The 22,555-nt window shown below is 34.7% G+C and overlaps 1 protein-coding gene across 4 annotated transcripts in view; it reads left to right on the top strand.

Moving 5' to 3' along the window:
• Positions 1 to 22,555, top strand: part of LOC110286342 (uncharacterized) — a 343,296-nt gene that overhangs the window by 215,624 nt on the left and 105,117 nt on the right. For 2 of the 4 annotated variants that reach the window (XM_085837619.1, XM_085837618.1), the window contains exon 12: positions 9,861 to 12,298. The exons of 1 other annotated variant lie outside the window; for it this stretch is intronic. In XM_085837619.1, the coding sequence (XP_085693745.1) occupies positions 9,861 to 12,298 (2,438 nt within the window). Of the gene's footprint in view, positions 1 to 9,860; positions 12,299 to 17,344; positions 17,651 to 22,555 lie in introns of those variants that run through there. One more of the 4 variants, XM_085837620.1, reaches the window with a different exon arrangement.

Genomic DNA, 22,555 nt, shown 5'->3' with positions numbered 1-22,555 from the left:
GTGTGTCTTGCAAGAAGGTCACTATTATAGATTGAATGGTTTGTAGCTGGGTTGGTGTTTAACTTTCTCCTGTGATAGCAAGCAGAGTACCTTCCAGTACCATGACATTAGTCCATAGGGGTGAAGGCTCTAGTTAGGTACCAGATCAACTTCTCCATACTCAATTGAGTCACTTATGTGTTGTCTTTAGCAATAGGGCTTTACCATCAGTTTGTGGAAAACAATCAGAAATCCTTGGCAATAATCTGGGTTATTTGAGGTTTCCAAAGGGACTTCTTTGGTTAGCTCTATTAGATGTAACCAATTCATGGTACTGGAAGCTTAATGTGATGATGAGGTGTCCAATCAGGGCACTGTCTCTCTCATTATTTGGCAATTTCTTGTAGATTGCCTTCATTTATGTATATATTTTAGGAAGCTTTTACTGTATTAAGTATCCATATGACCCCTCAAATGGCCCACAGTTTTAACAGTTTCCCCCTGTATTCTCTTCTTTTTCCCTCTCCCCCCCCCCCCACATTCTTGTTTGATACTCCTGTACCAGCCACACTCTCACCTTGACAGTTCATAACTATGTATTCTATTTCTCCTTCCTAGGTAAATGTATCCCTACACCCGGGCCTTTGTTTTGTACTAAACATCTGTAGTAATATAGATTATCTCTTGCTTGTCAATGACTTTAACAGCTAACATCCATTATAAGTGAATACATAATATATTTGTCTTTCTGGGTCTGGGTTACCTCACTCAGGGTAATATGTTTTCTGGTTGCATCCATTGACCTGCATATTTATAGATAGATGTTTTTTCCATTATAATTTATTAATTCATTTTACATCATGATCATTGTATTCCCTCCAGTTCTCTCCTCATAGAATTTCTCCCCCAAGCCATTCACTTCTCTCATGAGAGGGTGGAGGCCACCCAGGTATCCCCCTACCCTGGCATATCAAGTCCCTGTAGGGCTAGGAGCATTCTCTCCCACTGAGGCCAGACAAGGCAGCCCAGTTGGGAGAACATATTCCACAAACAGGCAACAGCTTTAGGGAGATCCCCAGCCCAGTTGTTGAGGACCCATCTGAGCTGCACATCAGCTATATATGCAGAGGGCCTATGTTCAGCCCTTGTATCCTCTCTGATTGGTAGTTCAGTCTCTGAGAACTACCAAGGGTCCAGATTTGTTGACCTTTTTGGTCTTCTTGTAGAGTTCCTATCCCCTTCAGGGCCTTCAATTCTTCTCCCAACTCTACCATAATATTCTCCAAACTCTGTCCAATGTTTGGCTATGGGTCTCTACATCTGTTTCATTCAGCTGCAGAGTAGAGCCTCTCAGAGGACAGTTATGCTAGGCTCCTGTATGCAAGCACAATAGAGATATCTTCATTTTCACTGAATTCTAGAAAGTCTTTCCTTTCCTTTTTTATGTCTTCCCTGACCCAGAGATCATTGAGTAGAGAGTTGTTCAGTTTCCATGAGTCTTTAGCTTTTCTTGTGTTTCTGTTATGGTTGAAGTCCAGCTTTTAATCCATGGTGTCTGAGGGGATATAAGCCTGTATTTCAGTTTTCTTCTATTTGTTGAGGCTTGCTTTGTGGCATTGTATTTGGCCAGTTTTGGAGGAGGTTCCATAAGGTGCTGAGACGAAGGCTATTCTTTCATTTTAGGGGGAAATGTTCTGTAGATATCTGTTAAATCCATTTAGATTATAACTTCTGTCGGTTTCACTGTGTCTCTGTTTGGTTTCTGTTTCAATGATCTGTCCATTGGTAAGAGTGGGGTACTGAAGTTTCCAACTATTATTGTGTGAGGTTCAATGTGTGTTTTGAGCTTTAGTAAAGTTTCTTTTTTGAATGTGGGTGCCCTTGCATTCAGGGTATAGATGTTCAGAATTGAGACTTCATCTTGGTTAATTTTTCCTTTGATGAGTATGAAGTGTCCTTCACCTTCTCTTTTGATTAATTTTGGTTGAAAGTCTATTTTATTAGATAATAACTTGTTTTTATTTTGTCCTTTTTTTTCCTTAAAATTTTTTTCTGGCCCTTTATTCTGAGGTAATGTCTATCTTATTGCTTAGGTGTGTTTCTTGTATGCAGCAATTCTGTTATCCTGTCTTTTTATTGGGGAATTGAGTCCATCAATTGTTGAAAGATATTAATACCCAGTGATTGTTAACTCCTGTTATTTTGATGTTGATGGTGGTTGTGTGTGTGTGTGTGTGTGCTATGTGTGTGTATGTGCATGCATGTGTGCACAGACATGCATGTGTGTTTTCCTTGGTTTTGCTCATAGGTATTACTTATTTCCAGTTATTTCTTGGGGGTAGTTATCCCCCTTGGGTTGGAGTTTCCTTATAGTATTTTATCTAGGGCTTGATTTGTGTATAGAAATTGTTAGAATTTGGATTTATCTTGAAATATCTTATTTTCTCCATCGATGGTGATTCAGAGTTTTGCTGAGTATAATAGCCTAGGATGGCATCTGTGGTTTTTTAGAGGTTGCAATATATGTCCAGGCCTTTCTAGCTTTTAGAGTCTCTATTGAGAAGTCCAGTATTTCTGATAGGTCTCCCTTTTTATGTATCCTGGCCTTTTCCCCCTGCTGCTTTTAATATTCTTTCTCTGTTCTGTAGATTTTGTGTTTTGATCATTATGTGCCAGAAGTATTTTCATTTCTGGTACAGTTTAGTTAGTAATCTATAAGTTTCTTGTATGTTTATAAGCATCTTTTTCTTTAGATTGGAAAAGTTTTCTTCTTTGATTTTGCTGAGATTTTCTGATCCTTGGAGCTAAGATTTTTCACCTTCTTCTATTCCCATTATTTTTAGATTAGGTCTTTTCATGATATCCCAAATTTCCTGGCTGTTTTGTATTAGGAAATTTTTAGATTTAACATTATCTTTCACTGTTGTATCCATTTCTTTTATTTTATACTCTTTGCCTAGGATTCTGTCTTCCTTCTATTGTATTCTCTCGATGATGCTTGTGTGTGTTGTTCCTGTTCTCTTTTCCAGGTTTTCCATCTCCAAGATTCCCTCTGTTTGTGTTTTCTTTATTGATTATATTGCCATTTTCAGGTATTGAACAGTTTTATTCCTTCGCCTGTTTAATTGAATTTTCTTAATTTTTTAGAGTTTTTTTTTCTCTTTAAAGGCTTCTACCTATTTGATTTTATTTCCTATATATCTTGGTTTTTTTTTTTAATTATCTTTAAGCTTTTTTACTTTCCAGTCTTTATCCCCCTCCTGGTCTACCTTCTGATAGTTCCTCATCTCATTCCTCCTCCCCTAACCCCAACCCACCCCCTACCCTACCAGCCCCTCTCCCCTGGGTCCTCTCTCTAGGATTAAGTGCATCTTCCCTCCCTCACTGAGGCCAGACCAGGAAGTCCTCTGATCTATATGTGTTGGGGACCTCCTATCAGCTAGTGTATGATGCCAGGTTCGTGGCTCAGTGTCAGAGATCTCAGGGGTCCAGGTTAGTTGAGATCTTCCTATGGGGTTGCCCTTCTCCACAACTTCTTCCTGCCGTTTCCTAGTTCAGCCACAGGAGTCCCTGGCTTCAGTCCATTGCTTGGGTATAAGTATCTGCATCTGTCTCAGTCAGCTTCTTGTTGGATCACTCAGAAGGCAGTCATGCTAGGCTCTTGTCTGCAAGGACATCATAGCATCAGTAATAGTGTCAATCCTTGGAGTCTCCCCTTGAGATGGATCCCAATTTGGGCCTGTCACTGGAGCTCCTTTCCCTTAGTCTCTTCCCCAATTTTGTCCTTGCAGTTTATTTAGACAGGAACACTTCTGGGTCAGGGTTTTTGACTGTGGAATGGCAACACTATTATCCCTCCACTTGATGCCCTTCCTTTCTTTCTAGTGGAAGTGTGGATTCCACAAAATTACTCCTGCCACTTTTGGTCTTTTGATCTAAGGTTCTTCCCTTTGAGAGTCTCTTGTCTTCCAGGCCTCTGGTAAATTCTAGACCCCCCAGGCTACCCCTTACCTCCTGAGGTTGCCTGTTTCCATTCATTCTGCTGGACCTCTAGGCTTTACTCCAGTCTCCCTGCCCCCCATACCTGATCATATTTCCCTTTTCCCCTCCCCCTCCTCTCTCCCATCCATGACCCTCCCTCCCTCTGCCCTCTGTGATTTCTTTTTTCTCCCTCCCCAGTGTTATTGAAGCATCCTCAGTTGGGCCCTTCAACTGGTTAACATTGAGTTCTGTGGATTGTATCTTGGGTATTCAGTAAATTTTTTAGCTAATATCCACTTATTAGTGAGTACTATTAATGACCTTTTGGGTCTGAGATACCTCACTCAGGATGGTATTTTCTAGTTCCACACATTTTCCTGCAAAACTCAGGATGTCCTCATTCACAATAGCTGAATAGTATTTCATTGTGTAAATAAACCACATTTTCTGTATCCATTCTTCTGCATTGGGACATGCAGAAGGTTGTTTCCAGATCACAAATAAGGCCTCTATGAACATATTGGAACACGTACCCCTGTGGCATGATGGGGCATCTTTTGAGTATATGCCCAGGAGTGGTATAGCTGGGTCTTCAGGTAGATCTATTTCCAGTTTTCTGAGGAACCTCCAGATTGATTTCCAGAGTGGTTGTACCAGTTTGCAATCCCACCAGCAAAGAAGGAGTGTTCCTCTTTCTCCACATCCTCACCAGCATCTGCTATCCCTGAGGTTTTGATCTTAGCCATTCTGATTGTTGGTTAGAAAAGAAAAATGCAATTTTAAAAAGTTATTTTTTTATTTTGGAGAATTATAATTATATAGTTTCCCCTTCACTTACTTTCCCCAAACCCTCTCATATACCCCATTTTTTCTCTTTTATATTCAAGGCCTTTTTTTTGTTGTTGTTAACTGGAATTACACACATGTGTGTGTGTCTGTGTAAATAATATATTGTGTATTATATATGTATGTATCCTAAACACATAATTATTAACTCCCTAACTATAGATTTTTATAAATATGTGTTCCATAGCAGTCTTCTCAACCAAGGTCTCCATCTATGGTAAAGACAGACCAAATTTGCAAATAAGTACAGAAATATTTAAAAGGGTTGATTAAATGTTAAATTTAAATTACAAACATGTTAAATGACAAATATTTATGGGCTCAGAACGTTTTGGACTCTTCCTAGATCTTTAACATATAAATATATACAAAGCACTCAAACTATTCTCTAAACAGTCATCTATATTCATCTAGCATACATACATACATTTATTTATTTATTTGTTTGTTTTTAATTGTCTTTAATCTTTTCTTACAGTCCAGTCATTATCCCCCTCCTGGTTTGCCATCCTCGTTTCTTCCTCATCCCATTCCTCCTTACCAATCTCCAAGAGAGATGACCCCTCACACATACACACTCCACCAGGCTTCCCCACAGTTTCTGGGGCTTCATGTCTCTCCAGGGTTAAATGCATTTTCTCTCACTGAGGCCAGACCAGGCAGTCCTCTGCTGTGTATGTGCTGGAGGCCTTGGACCATCTAGAATATGCTGCCTAGTTGGTGGCTCAGTGTCTGAGAGATCTCAGGGGTCCAGGTTAGTTGAGACTGCTGGTATTCCTATGGATTCTCCCTCCCAGGTCCCTTCCTCCCTCTGCCCTCTGTAATTGCTTCCTCTTAAGTGGGATTGAGGCATCCTCACTTGGGCCCTTCGGTTGGTTAGCCTTCTTGAGTTCTGTGGATTGTACCCTGTATAGTGTTTGTGGACCTATATTATATGGAACTTGTTGTGTTCAAGTTCACTCTTTCATACTGATTCTCTGTCTTGTTCCATTCAGTACACAAAATGCCCTATTAAATATTATTATTATATTTCCTTTTCCTGTAAATTCTGTCTATGATTTCAAATGTTGTTTTATATATAATGTATATGTGTATATAAACATGAACATATGCATAGCTGTATCTCTTGGTGAGTTGATACTTTTATGATTCTATGACCTTTATCTTTTAACAGTTTTTCTCTTAAAAATATTCATTTTTGCTTTTGAGTATTTCTTATTTATTTTGATTAGTATTTGAACGCATTTTCATTTTTCATGTCTTCAACTCTGTGCATGAAAACTAAAATAGGATCTTAAAAATGTTTGTAAGATGCTACTCAACATCATTTGTTGAGTGTTTTAAAATTTAAACCAGTATATAAGAAGGAGTCAGGATTGCCATTTTCTTTTGTGGTGATAGTGTTATGGTTAATTCCTTTGTTCTTTTCCTATGATACTGTCTTCCTTTGTGTTTCATTTCTTCCCTATCCCTCCCCAATCTCTTTCTTTCTCTCTCTCTCCCCCCCTCGCTCTCTCTGTATGTATCTGTGTGTCTCTCTGTGTGTGTGAATGTGCTGTAAAATCTTTATTCATATATGATATACTTTATGTGAGGTTACCTTTAGGCTTAAGTTCTTACTTATAACAGCCATCTTAAGGTGAATAAAAATTTAACTTCCATTAAATAGGAGTCACATTTCCTCTTACTTATACACTTCTATATTGAGGTTAGTTTACATATTTAATATTATAATTTAGGATTTTATAATAATTATTTTAATATACTGAAAGGTTTGAATTTTTTATACTGGGATTAAAATTCATTTACTCAATGCAAATATACTATTACAATAGGCTGTATTAGTTCATAGATTTATACTTGCTAGTATGTTTATAATTTTGTTTTCATAATTAACATGTTTATTTCAATATGAAATTTTTTTATTATTTCCTATAGGGCAATTCAGAATTGGACTTTGTAAGTTTTTGTTTGCCAAAGAGTTTCTCTTTATTTACTTTTTAAAACAGTTTTACATGGCATAGTACCCTTTGTTGGCAGTTTTTATTACTTCCAATATTTTGAATATATCAGTTGATTCTTTTTTTTTTTTTTTTTTGGATTGAATCTTCTATTGAGAATTCTGCTAACAGTGATTACCCTATGCATCATAAATTATTTCCTTACTATTTTAAAATTTCTTTCATTTGCTATTTTAATTAAATGTCTTTGTATGGATTTCAGTGGACATATATATTGTTGATATAACTTTATTTCATTTTATTTTAGAGTTTATATTAGGTTTGTATGACTTCACAGAACACTTTCTTCCTTAGATTTGGGGACTTTTTTTAATCCATATTTGTTCAAATATTAATTTTTCCTTGATCTCTCTTTATTCTTCTTGAGTTTCCTAAAATGTGTATTCTTTTTTTTTTATAGATACGTACTAACATTTTCAGTTTTATTTCAAAAGTATTCTGAAAACATTGAACCAGCATATAAGGGATCTATGTGCCTAGTAGAAATACGGTTCAGTAAGCCATTGATTACAGACTGGTTAGCTGATGAAACATAAACGTGCTTATTATGCATTTGCAGGTATCAATTTAAAAAATTCATATCTAATTAGCAATTCATTTCAAAGTCTATGAGTGATTTAAAGCCAGATGCATCCGAAACTAATTGCATTATATATAGACTTGCTTGCCAACATTTTTACAATGCACATCACTTTTTCAGTTTTAAAAATAAGCTCTTCCAAATGAATCTTCTATAAAATAACACATATTTTGAACATGCCTCTGTAGCTGCCTGGTCTGCACAACCTAACAACCTCATGATTTTAATATTTTTCTTTTTAAAAAATTAATTTATTTTTTACACTCCATATTCCATTCCCCGCCCCCCCTCCACCCTCTGACTGCTCCACATCCCACACTTCCTCCCCATCCTACCCTGTCTCCATGTGGATGTCCCCACCCCCACCCCACCTGACCTCTAAACTCCCTGGGGCCTCCAGCCTCTTGAGGGTTAGATGCATCTTCTCTGAATGAACATAGACACGGAAGTCCTCTATTGTATCTGTGCTGGGGGCCTCATATCAGCTGCTGTATGCTGTCCAGGTGGTGGTTCAGTGTTTGAGAGATCTCAGGGGTCCCGATTAATTGAGACTGCTGGTCCACCTACAGGATCGCCCTTCTCCTCAGCTTCTTTCAGCCTTTCCTAATTCAACAACAGGGATCAGCTGCTTCTGTCCATTGGTTGGGTGTAAATATCTGCATCTGACTCTTTCAGCTGCTTGTTGAGTCTTTTGGAGGGCAATCATGCTAGGTCCCTTTTTGTGAGCGCTCCATAGCCTCAGTAAGAGTGTCAGGCCTTATAATTTCATCACACCTTTTTTTCTTTTTTTGCCCCTAAGTAGATAATTTCCAATTAACTGTCTTCAAATTATTTGATTTTTCTTCTTCATGATTTGTTTGCTACTGATCTACTTTAGTGAAGTTTTTCATTTAATTTTTGTATTATTTAGCTCTTTGTTTTCTACTTGAAACATTTTAACATGTTATCTTTGAAACTCACTTTGTTGATTTTTTTTCTCATACTGCTGATCATACTTGCAACTATTATTTTGATTTATGTTTTAAGTAAATCATGTATCTCAATTTCACTAGAATTACTTTCTGGATATGTATATAGTTCTTTTATTTATTATGAACACATTTCCCTATTTCAGTGTTCTCTTTAACTTTGACTTTTTTCTTTTATTGGATATTTTCTTTGACTTTTCATACTATCACCAGCACATTAAAAAATAGTCACTTTTCCAAAACTTCATACAAATGACAATATTCAAGAGAGTATCCACACCAAGTAACCTGTTTTAACTCTCATTAACCCACAGACACCTATAATATATTTGTTCTCACTAAGAGATTAACTTCTCATACATTAAGATTCATTTCCTGGGGTAAAATGAAATCATTTGCCATAAAAGCCTAACAAACATAAGTTTCTATCCTGAGAGCCCAGTAAAAGCCACAGATGGGAATACTTATTTCTAATCCAACTACCCTCAAAAGAAGGCAGGCAGAAAGAGTAAAGTCACCAGAGACTGGAAGGCAAGTTTGGCTGGCATATCCAGTAGTGAATAGAGAGAAACACTGTTTCAGACAAGATGTAACATGTGCCCTCACTCATACAAATAAATAAATGCATGGATGTGGGTACACATGTATGCTTCATTTACATACAAAATAAGATTATTTTTTATTAATTACTGTATTTGTTTCCATTTCAAATGTCCCCCTGCCAGGTCTCCCCTTCACAAATCCCCATGCCATCCCCTTCCCCTTTGCCTCTAAGAGGGTGCTCCCCTACCCACCTACCCACTTCTACCCTACCCCCATAGAATTCCCTTTCTCTGGGGCAACAAGCATCCACAGAATCAAGTGTCTCCCCTCCCATTGATGCCAGATAAGAGAGTCCTCTGCTACACAAGTAGCAGGAGCCATGGACCAGCCCATGTATACTCTTTGATTAGTGGTTTAGTCCCTGGAAGCTTTTCTCCAGACTCTCACACAGTCACAGATGAAAAGCATCACAGAAAAGCTTCTCTAGCTTCTCCATTGGAGGCCCTGTGTTCCATCCAATAGGTGACTGTGAACATCCACTTCTGTATTTGCCAGGCACTGGCATAGCCTCACAAGAGAGAGCTATATCAGGGTCCTGTCAGCAAAGTCTTTTTGGCATATGCAATAGTGTCTGGGTTTGGTGGTTGTATATGGGAATTTTTACATAATGTTTTCTTTTGTAGAGAGTAAGCTCTATCAACCTAAAAGAATGACTATCTGAAGTAAATGACCGTATTTCATTTATATCTTGAAAAGTGGAAATGACATTTAATTAAGCAGAAAATTTAGGGTCATTGTTTCTCTTTGAAAAATCAAATAAAAGCCACCATAATATTTTGAAGAAAGTTATATTTTGTTTGCACATGTTTCTATTGTAATGTGAACATTAATGTAAGGCTCATACTTTGCTACTTTTGCTCATACTATATTCTTCTCTCTTAGTTTCTAGAATTCAGCTAACAAGATACAAGAGTGAAGACAAAAATGTGAGATTCAAAGAGGCATCTTCAAGTCTCAGTGACAAGCCACTCTCACAAGAAAAGTTAAAGAAAAAGCACAGCTATAGCTTTTCTCCAGACTCTCACACAGTCACAGATGAAAAGCATCACAGAAAAGCTAGCCTGAAAATATCTGGCTATAAGCGCCAGTGCAAGGACTATAGATATTCCCATAGTTGTGAAAGTTTGAAGTATCAAATCAGTCCCATTCCCCTAAGTTCTGAGGCTTGCACCTCTAATGTATCATCATTTGTTGACAGCCCAACTTCTAAAAGTCCTAAGTCTGTCACAAGAAAGAAGTCTCGAAGAAGTATTACATATTCTCCAGAACTGGGAAAGCAAAAATGTACTAGATGTTTTATGGAAATCAGTAACTCATCTTATCATAAATGCTTCATAAATTCTGATGATTCTGACTCAGACTCTCCATTACATGGCCAGATTTCCTCACATTCTAAATATTCTCTGCAGTCTAAAACTATCAGACACTTCAAGACTTCTCGAAATCGCCCTTTATCTCCATCCCTGGATCCTCAGCATTCTGTAGTCAGCCGCTGTTCTCTGCACAGGGAAGATTCTAAACATTCTATAGATTCCACCTCTTATTTACATTGTGAAAGTTGTGCATCTCTCCAAAACCGTAAGGGCTCTTCTGTTACACACACCGTTTCTAAGAACACTAAGAAAATCATGGGCCAACATAGTACCCAAGGCCACACAGCAGCACCTGTAAGATTGTCTCAAAGTGAAAGCAAGTTCAACCTTACTGCTCAACCTCAAAATAAGGATACTCCTGATGTCAGTGAAAGAAATATCAAAGCTGAGGCTAATGTTGAAGATAAACTTCTTTGCAAAGATGATACAGACCATGAAGATGAGACGAATACTGAAGATGAAACAGATGGTGAAGATGAAACAGACACTGAAGATGAAGATGATACCAAAGATAAAAAAGATCCTAAAGACAAATCTGACCCTGATGGCAGTGATCCCAAAGATGGCAACTCTGAGAATAATACTGATAGCAACAATGGGTCTCAACATAGTGGTTCTTCTGGACCTACAGGTGGACCTAATACCAGCAATGATGGTGACTCTAAAAATGTAAATGATCACAAGAGTGAATCTGACCCTACCATTGATAACGCTACCAACAGTGATGTTAACTTGAAATATAGCACTGATGAGACATGTACCAACAATTTAGACAATGCTTCAGATCTGGAAGAATATTTCAATCATCACAATAATGCTGACTTCAAGGGTAGCACAAACCCAGCCTCTGGAAACAAAACTAGAACTGTACTGGACTATATTTCTGGTTCCAACAATGAGGACACTGGCCCTAGAAATATGATCATAAAAGGAAATATTGCTTATTCTGAGAATATTAGATTGCTTTCCAACAGTTATCAAAATAACATCATTAAAAATGAGAGTGAACCAAGCAGCAACCCAAGCCCCCAAAACAGCTATGGGCTTCCAGAAGACCTTGACTCTAACTCTAATATCAATCCCAGTAATGCTACTAACAATACTGTTAACCCTAACTATGGTGCAAAATCCATGAGCACTGCTATTTACAAACAGACAGCTGCCCTAAACTATTATTCAGATATTAATGATGTCACAGGGTTTGCATATGAAGTAAGGTCAAGTTTTGTAGTCAACTCAAACTATTTTGACAGAAAGAAATATACTGCTAGACTCAGCTTTGCACTTCACACTATCAATGCCATTGATACAAATAATGTTAGCACCTGTACTAGTGCTATTAGTTCTCAGTTTGCTTCTGAAAAAACCTCTGCCCTAGACACTAAACATTTCCCTAGATTTAGTCGTTTCAGGAGTTTCAATGTTATCATCAGCCCAAATTACAATACTAAAAATAGTCAGAATGCTAATAATTCCACTAGTATCAGCAATATTAACAACCCACCTGCCACTGAATTAGAAATAAATATATTATCTGTTCTTAAAATCATTTATGGAAATGCCCCAAATTTTATTGCTGGAACAAACTATCCTGATTTTTTGATAACCTCAGAATTTTATGAACCCCTTGAGCTTTGTAGAGCTTATAAAATTTTTGATAACCAAAATATTGATGCTCCATTCCAAGACTCTGCTGGATACATGGACTCTGATAATTCTACATATGCCACTGGGTCCATGGTTGCCCTTGATGCCAAAGAATCTGGCTTTTTAAAATATTTTTCTAGGATCCAGAATACAATTGGCATCAAGGATCCTTCTTCCCCTTTTAAGGTGTTTTCAAATCAAAATATTCCACTCCCTAGTTTCGATGTTATAGTGGAAGCTGAACTGCCAGATATTGTGAAGTTTACTATATCATCAGGTGCTGTGAATCAATTATTTCAGGTAAGTTTACTTAAATATACATTTCAAATTCATTCTCCATTTCTTGTAATTTTACTACTAGTGTATTGAACATAGGTTTAAAATTATTTTATTTAGTTGGATACATAAACTGTGGAATAAGTTATCCAGTATTACTTATTTGACACCTGAGTGTCAGGAGTATAAGTTTCAATAGGAAATATCTATACATTTGGTGAATAGAAAAAATAGCATTGACTAGGCTGTAATAGATGTTTCTACTTCTCGATTTTCTTAACAGTGTTTAAATAGTCCATAAATATAAACCTAGTCACAGGAAAGCTAGTAAAATTTTTACACATGTACCCTCCTTTTTGTTACATTCCTCTTTAGTGAAAGAGGAAATATGAAGGAAGGGGAAAGGGACAGAAGGAAGAAGGACAAAAGAGAAGAATGATATAAATTCATCATAAGTATTGTGAATGAAACCCTTTAACCAAAATCAACTTTGAAAACACTTGTGTTTTAAAAATGGGTATCTGAAGTAGCTATGGCATTCTAAACTCTGAATTATTTTGAAATAAATAGCACTTGAGTTATTTTGATGACATATCAGAAAGCATAGTTCCCTACCAGTAGCTTTTCAACCTTTAATTTAAAACCTGTCTGACTTATTTTTCTTTATAATAAGTAAACCTATATTTTTGTCAAACATTTCCTCTAGTAGTCTGAATTACATACACAAATTAAGGTTGCTGTGACATTTGGAAACCTATATTTGACAACTGTAAAGCACTGGGATTTTGGTTTTTTTTTTTTTTTTTTTTTTTTTTTTTTTACAAAACTACCAAAATGTTCTCAGTGGGCATAATTAAATTTATATACATTTAATTTTAGCCCTTTTATATATTAGACAAGGTAAATAAATATACTTAAATTTTATTTTAGTATCGGGATAAATGTTTAACTTCCTCTAATTTGTTTTCCATAAAATAAGTAAATATTTAGAATAGCACAGATTCAAATAGGCAAAATAGAAGTCCAAACTTATCTCCTTCGTGTTTTTACTATAATAGAGAACAGTTTTATGTTTTTTCTTCCAAGAGACACCATCTTCCTAGAAACAGCAAGAATGATCTCTAGGTTTTTCTATATAAAATTAAAGGGAATGTCGGCTAGTATGAATAATAAAAAATATTTGTGAGATAAAAATCTTTAAAATTAAGAGAATTCTTTGTTTTTTTTCAGTTATTCTCTCAACTGAATCTTTGTTTTCATTAGAACGAAGAGAATTAAATGTTTTATTCTTTTGCTATTTATGGCCAAATGAGAACATGTTTTTATTAAAGTTTACAAGGTTTGAGGAATGCAGTTATCATATTGTGTTTTATGGTTAAAATCATGGCATTTAAGAACTGTTTCCCAAGGGAGACAAGACCAAATATGCCTACAAAATAGGCTTCATTAACATAGAAAAGAAATATTTCAAGTGCAAGGCCTTCATTTTTTTCTCAAATAAAATAAAATTAAGTTTAAGATGACATTTTAATGAACTATATATCCAAATAAATACTATATCTGGTAATATTTTTCTAATATTTATACCAGGACTAAACAGTTGAAATATAACCAATTATAGTAGTTTCGTTGGAGATGAACAGATTTCACAGTTAATTTTGAATAGCTTTAGAAAACAATGCATTTTATGTGCCTTCCAAAACAAAATATTTTCTGTAAGAGTGATTGCATTCTTTTAGAAATTTGATATCTCATATTTACCTGATTTATACATTCATATTTTCCCATTGAAAATAATTATTTAGAGAACATGGGTGTTTTTCTTATTCATACAATTGACACAACGACAGAATTTCACTTTAAAGAACTCACATTTTTCTACCAATCAGAAGTTAATCAAAACAACCAACCCAGCTCCAGCATACATAGTTAAGCCACTTGCATCATTTTATTCAATTATTTAATGGACATTGAATATTTGAACAATGCTGTAAACTTAAAAATGGAGACTAAGTTAAAAACATAGCTGCTGGTCCCTGAAGTACTCATAGTATACTAACTAATCTTCATAAAAAAACAAGTACACATTTGAAATAGCAGATGAATAAAAACAAATTTAACAGCATCTGAGTTTCCAGAGTGGCTGGAAATACTGCCAATGTATTTAAGTTAGTTTGAACTATATGTGTAGGTTATCATTTTGTGTTACAGGTTTTAAAAGTAATTAATGAGATCTCAGTACCCAGAGTCATCTCTTTTATGACAATGGTTAATTTTGTCTGAAGTAGAACTATAGCTACATTACTAAATGACTAATGTCACTTAATGAGTTATCTAGAAGTTAGATTATAAAAACAGAAATAATATAATTCTATATCTGATGAGATTTGAATGACTTGCAAGAACTTATTAGAACCATTCAGAGCAAGCCATTTTGTATTCATACCAAAATGTGTGAAGTACAAAATGATAACATGGAACAATTCAATACTCTCATATAGTCAATTATAATGAGAAACATAAATACATAGTAGGCATTTCAATTAATAAATGTCTTCACATAACAAATGTGTTCTTTTTGTACTGAAGTTCACTTAATACTTTTAAAAGATGCTTCAAAATTAATCAGTATGTATATTCTTAATCATAAGTTTTTTGATTAATTGAGAGATGCAACAGATAAGCCTTTGTTTTGGAAAGACACAAAGAGAGAGAGAGAGAGAGAGAGAGAGAGAGAGAGAGAGGAATATATATATGAAGGAATATATATATGAAGGAAGATAGTCCAAAGTGGACAAAAGTTGCAAGACTTGTACTTTAAGTGCTATTCCTAATATAACAAGTCCTTCCTAATCTTAAAACCATGAAGGGATATTTATAGGCTTAATTAATGTTATTAATAGACTTTAAAATGAATGTTAAATTTATACATAGTCCAGAGAATGCGGTATATTTTTTAAAATTAAAAGACTCCTTATTTTATTTATGTAGAAATGATCAGTTTGTCCAATCCTGGCCTTTTATAAGTATGCTTTATTTTCTTACAATGGAAGATATATTTCTTAGAGATTTTCAGTCTGAGATACCAGAACAGATATTCTGTTCAAAGATAAAGGCAACTTGCTCAAGGTCTGTTAATTCTTCAACTTCTTTACTAACAACATCATCCATGTAGCAGACCTCCTATAAAATAGCTATTTTATATATTAATTTAATATATTTTCCTACTACTAAAGTGCTTTGATGATGTCTTAATGTTGTATTACTTGTCAGATAAGGATTTTAATATTCCATAATTTTTATAGTGCTCTTATCGAACCAGGGGCACTGTTGTATTAGCAAGTGATCTACCATTTAACTACTCCTATAACTAAGATGGAGACTTGAAAGTATTCAGTTGAGATGGAGTAAACTGAATTGGATTTTCATTTTGAGATAATTACAGGTCTTAATTGAATGTAACTAAAATATTTGTAATATACAACACATAATATGATATTTCCAAGATATTTATATAATGCATATAATATATATGCTATATGTCCTGTATATATGTCTTATATATGTATACATATGTATATATAACTATTTTATATACTTGTGTGTGTATATATATTTTTGTGTGCATATATACGTATAAGATGTATACAAAAATTCTGAGAGAAAATATGATTAAAAAGAGCCCCTTCAAAAATATAAATCTTTTAATTGTTCTCTGGATAATTTGGGAGAAAAATCATTATTAATCTTATAAAAGATAAAGATGTTCCCTTTAATTTTAGTATTCTAGAGACAGAGGAAAGCAGAACTCTGTAAGTTCAGCATAGCCTTGTCTGTATAGCAAATTTCAGATAGTCTAGCTAAAGTTACAGAACAAAACTGTCTCAGCAAAGAGAAATAGTTAAATATTGTTTTAAACTTCACTCTATATTTTCATGATGTGTAGTTTCTTAGTGAAATACAAACCTACACAGACACAGGTGAGGAATCCAAAGTGAACCAGATGTTTCAAGTTCCAAGTAAGGAATACCTTTGTTACTGTTCCGGTGTATAGACAAATCAATGCCCATGAGCTTCCTGTAGGACATTCAGAATCATAGTTTCCCAGATTATTCAGGGTTTCTCATCTACCTCTATCTTTATTATAGGACCAGAACTGCATTTTTCATCTAGTAAATTGTATACTACCATTAGATACATAAAAGCTAAATAAAATATAAAACTATAGAAAGAAAAATAGAGTTATAGTCACTGAAATGACAATTTCTAAATAATTATAGAAGGTGCTCAACTCGAAAAAGATGACTAATATTGTTAATTGTGAAAGTTTTATGCAAAGCTTCAGAAAATTTCAATTTATATCTCCTTCAAAATATTCTCCAGTACAAATTATAAATAGTATATGACACAAAATAGGTTGAGAAATCAATGATGGAATAGAAGATATATAAAATTTGGGATTATTAAAGCACTTCTAAATACTTAAAATTGTGAATGTTTGCATTACTATTATCCCCATTTCCCAAAGGATTAATTAGAAACATAGAATAGTTACGTAATGTTTCCATGCCCTGTTAAGGCTCCATGCCCCTGTATAGGGGAATGTAAGGACCAGGAATGGGAGTGAGTGTGTTGGGGAGCAGGGGGAGGGGATAGGGAATTTTTGGAGGGGAAACTAGGAAAGGGTTAACATTTGAAATGTAAATAAAATATCTAATAAAAAAAGAAAAAAGATATAAAATAAAAGAGCCTTAAGCATATAGAGTTAATTTATATATAAGATGTAGCATGATATTGTAACAATCAAATGTGGTAAGCATGAAATTAATCTACTATAGTATATACATAGGTTATGCAGTAAACATCACTGTGGTCCACCTTAGTATTTTAAGAAGTAGTATTATCCCTACTATTGTGAAGTAATCATAGCAGTTTCTTGGGTAAGGATTTGAACCTTTGAAGGGTTGTACTATCTGAAATTTTCTATTAAATAAAATAAATTATTGTAAGGAAATATATTTTATTTTATTATCACTTATAACTCCCTAGTTTCTTTTTATCCTATTGCAGCTCAGACTCCAAACAGGTAGCAGACAAAATGTTGACCTTTGATTAATGAAAAGAATACCTTGGGATGGAAAAGACAAAAGCACAACCAAGAAGGTTCTGAGGAGATGAGCAAATAACTTCAAAAGAACTACAATGTTCCCTGAACAATGTTTATTTTATGTTTATTCTTATTCACCCCATTATATGTCCATGTTTTCATTGTCTATTGTGGCCACAAATACTTCAATTACCATGTGACAATTGCCCCTTCCATATGATTTACATGTGGCAGAGTATGGAATTAGGAAAAGGACACACTGTAGTCCTTTTCTAGACAGCATCCAAAAATATATTTTACTACTATGTATTCATAATATAGACAAGCTTTTCAAGCAAATTCTTCCTTGTATTATTCTCTGTATTCTGAAGAAGAGGGCTTTAACTTTTAAAAAAATTTAAGACAGATAATTTTTTTTTAGTATTGTGGTGACAATTCTAGATTTAAAAGAACCCATACTAAATCTATAATTTACTGTTAATCTTAATTGCTGTTACTGTTTTGTGAGTGTGGAGCTCGAAATTAAAATAGTTAAGACTCATCAGTATTGTGCAGTGTTTGTTTAACTTTATCTCATTCAAGTGGAGCTATCTTGCTGAAAGAAAAAACAGATTGGGTAGAACTTCACAAGAGACCTGAAAAATGTCAATTGAAATGGTTGAAATTTTATTTCTTTTGCAGTTAGAAGGCAGAGCTAGTTTTCTAGGCATACTTTAATAAACACTTTATTTTGATATTGGATTTCCAGTTTCACTACATACATAGGCAATTGAGCCATGCTAATTTGACAAGCCTTTATATAAGATCCAGTTAGAAACTTGTGCTCTAAAAAGAGAGAGAGAGAGAGAGAGAGAGAGAGAGAGAGAGAGAGAGAGAGAGAGAGAGAGAAACTTATGCTCTATTCCTTACTTAAGTGTCTTCTCCAGCTAGCTAAGTGTCCCAAAATTTTCTGTTTCTTGCTTTGTATGTATGTATATGTGTATATGTGTGTCTGAGTATGTGTCTGTGTGTATATATACACACCATGTTCTTTTTCATAAAATTTCCTTCAACATAAAACTTAGTTCTTCATAAGCCTCATATAAACAATATTAAATGGCTCTATTCAGTCAGGTCATCGAATTTAGATGTTAGTACATTTTGAGGAATCACCAGTAGTTGAATATGCATAGAGTTCATGGTGTAGATGAGGAAGTGATACTAACACACATTGAAAACAGATCTAAGAACCCTGTTTACCATAATAGAAAAGTAAGACCTCTCTCAGAAAACAGATAACTGTTAAGAACTTAAAGCAGGGTAACAATGTGTTCTGATTGGGCTACAAATAAATCAGATTATTGGTGTGGAGGATGGATTTGAGAAGAATCTGAGAGTGAAGAGTACTAGAAAGCTATCTATTATATATCCCCCTGCATTACGCTATACTCAGATGGTCTTGAAATAAGGCAGTAAGCAGTAAGAAAGGAGAAGAGAAGTATGCTGGAGATACAGAAGCTGAGGAGAATGGCGATCCTGTAGGAGGACCAGCAGTCTCAATTAATCTGGACCCCTGAGATCTCTCAAACACTGGACTACAAAACAGACAGCATACACCAGCTGATATAAGCCCCCAACATACATACAGTAGAGGACTGCTTGGTCTGGCTTCAATCAGAGATGATGCACCTAACCCTCAAGAGACTGGAGGCCCTAGGGAGTTTAGAGGTCAGGTGGGGTAAGGCATGAGGATATCCATGTGGAGAAAGGGGGTGGGGAGGAGCTGTGGGATGTGGAACAGTAGGAGGGTGAATTGGGGCAGGGGGAATAAACTATGAATTGCAAATTAATAATTTAAAATTAATTAATTAATTAGAAATTAATTTTAAAAGAACAACTTAAACTCTAAGAACCAGGAGCAGGGGATGCATCTGAATCTCTTGCCCAACTTTGGATCCCTTTCCTCTAACTGGATTGCCTTGCCTAGCCACAATATAAGGAGATGCTCCTAGTATTACTTCAACATGAAAAAACAAGGCAGGTTGATACCCATGGGGGGAAGCTTCCTTTTTTGAGCCTTTTCTGAAGAGAAAGGGAGGATGGGAAGATGATTGGGATTTGAGGTGGGAGGGAGGGACTGAGAAGTCAGGTTGGAGGCTAAGCTGAGATTGGTATGTAAAGTAAACAAATTAATTGACACAAAAAATCTAAAAAGTAACAAATTAAAACTGCTGAATAATTGGCTACTTAAGGAAACTCAGTTTTCTATTATAAATGATATTGTTGCATGATTAATCAGAAAATAGAGAACAAGGAATATGTGTATTTCCTCTAGTTTTTAATAACAAACCACACCCTAAGTGTGTGCGTGTGTGTATGCATATAAAAGTTCAGTAAGTTGTACAAAATTTTTCTGAGTTACTCAACTTGATCTCCTTGAAGATACAATTTATTCTCTAAAATAAACCAACAAAGTTGTCAATATATAAGAAAATTATGGCTTAAAGCTCTAAAGTATTCTCCAGAGCTCCCTTGTGGTCCTTTCTAACTTGGGTTCCTGGTGTCTGAAGTTGACCCCTATATATTCACATGTGAAGATTTGGAGCTAGGTCCACAGATGAGAGAAAACATTTGGTATTTTTTTCTGGATCTGGGTTACCTCATTTGATATATCTTATGCAAATTTCATTTTTACTCTTTTACTGCTGAATACTATTCCATAGTTTATATGTGACATATTTTCCTTATCCATTTTCCATATAAAGAACATTTACGTTGATTTCATTTCCTAGCTATTGTGAATAGGGCAGCAATGAACATTGCTAAATAATTTTCTGTGGAGTAGTATATTGATTCATTTGGGCACTTTCCAAGAAGCAGTATAGTTGGATTATGTAGTAGACTTATTCTTAGCTTTTTGAGAATTCTCCACACTGGTTTGCAGAATGGCTGTACCAGTTTATACAACTAATAGTAAATGGTGGCTGTCCCCATGTCCTATAGAGCAGTTATTGGGTTGTTGTACTTGGACATTCTAAGTTAAGATACAGTCACGCTATTATGATTTGTATTTCCCTAATTACTAAGAAGGATAAAAATGTTTGAACTATTTCTTAGCTGTTTTATTTCTTTTGAGAAATAAATGGGCTATGTGTCCATAGCCCAGTTATTGAATAGGGTTTTTATTTTGTTTTGCTTTGTTTTGGGGAGTATTTTTAAAAGTTCTTTATATATCTTCAATATTTGTCTTCTGTCAGATGCATAGCTGAAAAAGATCCTCCTCTTCACTCAATTGTTTACTTAGCTGTTTAGAAACTTTTATTTTATGAGGTCCTGCTTGTCAGTTCTTGGTCACAGTTTCTGAGGATATGGAGTCCTTTGGGGAAGCTATTTCTTCACCGGTAACTTGTATGTTACTTACTGTTTTCTTCTAGCAGTTTCAGTTTAACATTGATGTCTTTGAGTAAATCATTATTACGTATAATAACCTATGTATATTTTTATTCTTCTACATATGGACGTCTAACATTCATAACATTTGTTGAAGATGTCTTTTCTCCAGTGTATTTTTTGGCATTTTGTCAAATATTAGATGGCTGTAGTGATTATTACTCTCTTTTGGATATTTAGTTGTATATTGGTCTACATGTCTGTTGAATATTTAGTTGTGTATTGGTCTACATGTCTGTTTTTGTGCCAGTACCATATACTTTTTATTACTGTAACACTGCAATATATCTTAAAATCTGGAATGGTAATCCCTCCAGCTTTGTTTGTCTTATTCAAGATGGTTTTGGCTACCGGGAGACTTGTGTTTCCAAATGAATATTAGAATAGTTTTTCTTTTCTGTAAATAATTAGGTTGGAAATAATTTTATTGGATTTCACTGAGTCTATGAATAGTACTAAAAATACAATGGTCATTTTCATAATGTTAATTATATCAATTTTTGAGCATGACTGTCTTTCCATTTCCTACTATCTTTCTCAGTCTTTCTTCAAAGTTGTAAAGTTTTCATTGTAGAGGACTTTTACTTCCTTTGTTAGGTTTATTCCTAGATATTTTACTTTACTTGAGGATATTGTGGGTGAGAGTTTGTCAGTGATCCTTTTCTCAGTGTAATTCTCATTGGTGTATCACAAGAGGAATGGAGATTGAGTTTTCAACTTGGCTCTGTATCTTGACAGTTTGCTGAAAATGTTAATCATTTTTAGATGTTTTCTGGTAAACTTTTTGGCATCTCTTAATGTATAATATTTTATCACCTGCAATTATGAATAGTTTGATACCTCTTATTTGCCTCTTTGTAACCCTTTAATTTCCTTTTCTTTCCTAATTGCTCTAGCTAGTACTTTAACCATTCTATTAAAAAACAATGGCAATAGTGAACCTCCTTGTTTCCTTCCTGGTTTCAATGGGATTGCTTATAATTTTTCTCCATTTAGGATGATGATGACTGTGGCTTTCTCGTATGTAGACTTTATTATGTAAAAATATATTTCCTCTAGTCCTACAATATCTAGGACATTTGTTATAAAGAAATAATGGATTTTGTCAAAAGCCTTTTCTTTGCACCGTTCTACCTGCATCCATCTAGCTCGACCAGCACCATTTGTTGAAGATGGTTTCTTTTTCCACTGTATGTCTTTGGCTTCATTGTCAAAACTCAGGTGTCCATAAGTGTGTGGGTCTATTTCTTAATCTTCAATTCAGTTCCATTGATCAACATGTCTGGTTTTTGGTTTGTTCATTTGTTTGCTTGTTTTGTTTTGTTTGGCAAGTGGAATTTTATTATTTCTTCAAGTTCATTATTTTCTGAGTTTAGGATGTCAATCTCTTCTTCATTTACCTTTGGTAACTTGAATGAATATTGAAATCCATCTTTTTTTTTTTTAAAGATTTTCTAGGTTCATGGATTATAGGTCTCTAAAGTATTCCATTTAAATATTATGAATTTCTTTGTAGAGTATTGTAATATTTCCCCTTTTATTTTGTACTCCATTAATTTGAATCCCTTCTTTCTTTTGGTTAGTTGGGCAAAGGTCTGCCAGTTTGATTTTGTTGTTGTTGTTGGTTTGGTTTGGTTTCTGTTTGTTATTTATCTTCTCAAAGAACCACTTTTTAAATTCATTGATTCGTTGTTTAAATTATCTTCAATAATTCTCTTTACTGAATTCAGAATTCAAATCATGTA

The sequence above is a fragment of the Mus caroli genome, unplaced genomic scaffold (genome assembly GCF_978045245.1).
Source record: "Mus caroli unplaced genomic scaffold, Mus_caroli_1 scaffold_5, whole genome shotgun sequence".
Taxonomy (NCBI): Eukaryota; Metazoa; Chordata; class Mammalia; order Rodentia; family Muridae; genus Mus; species Mus caroli.
The sequence above is the reverse complement of the archived record's forward strand: the minus strand, read 5'-3'. Positions and strand labels throughout refer to the sequence as shown.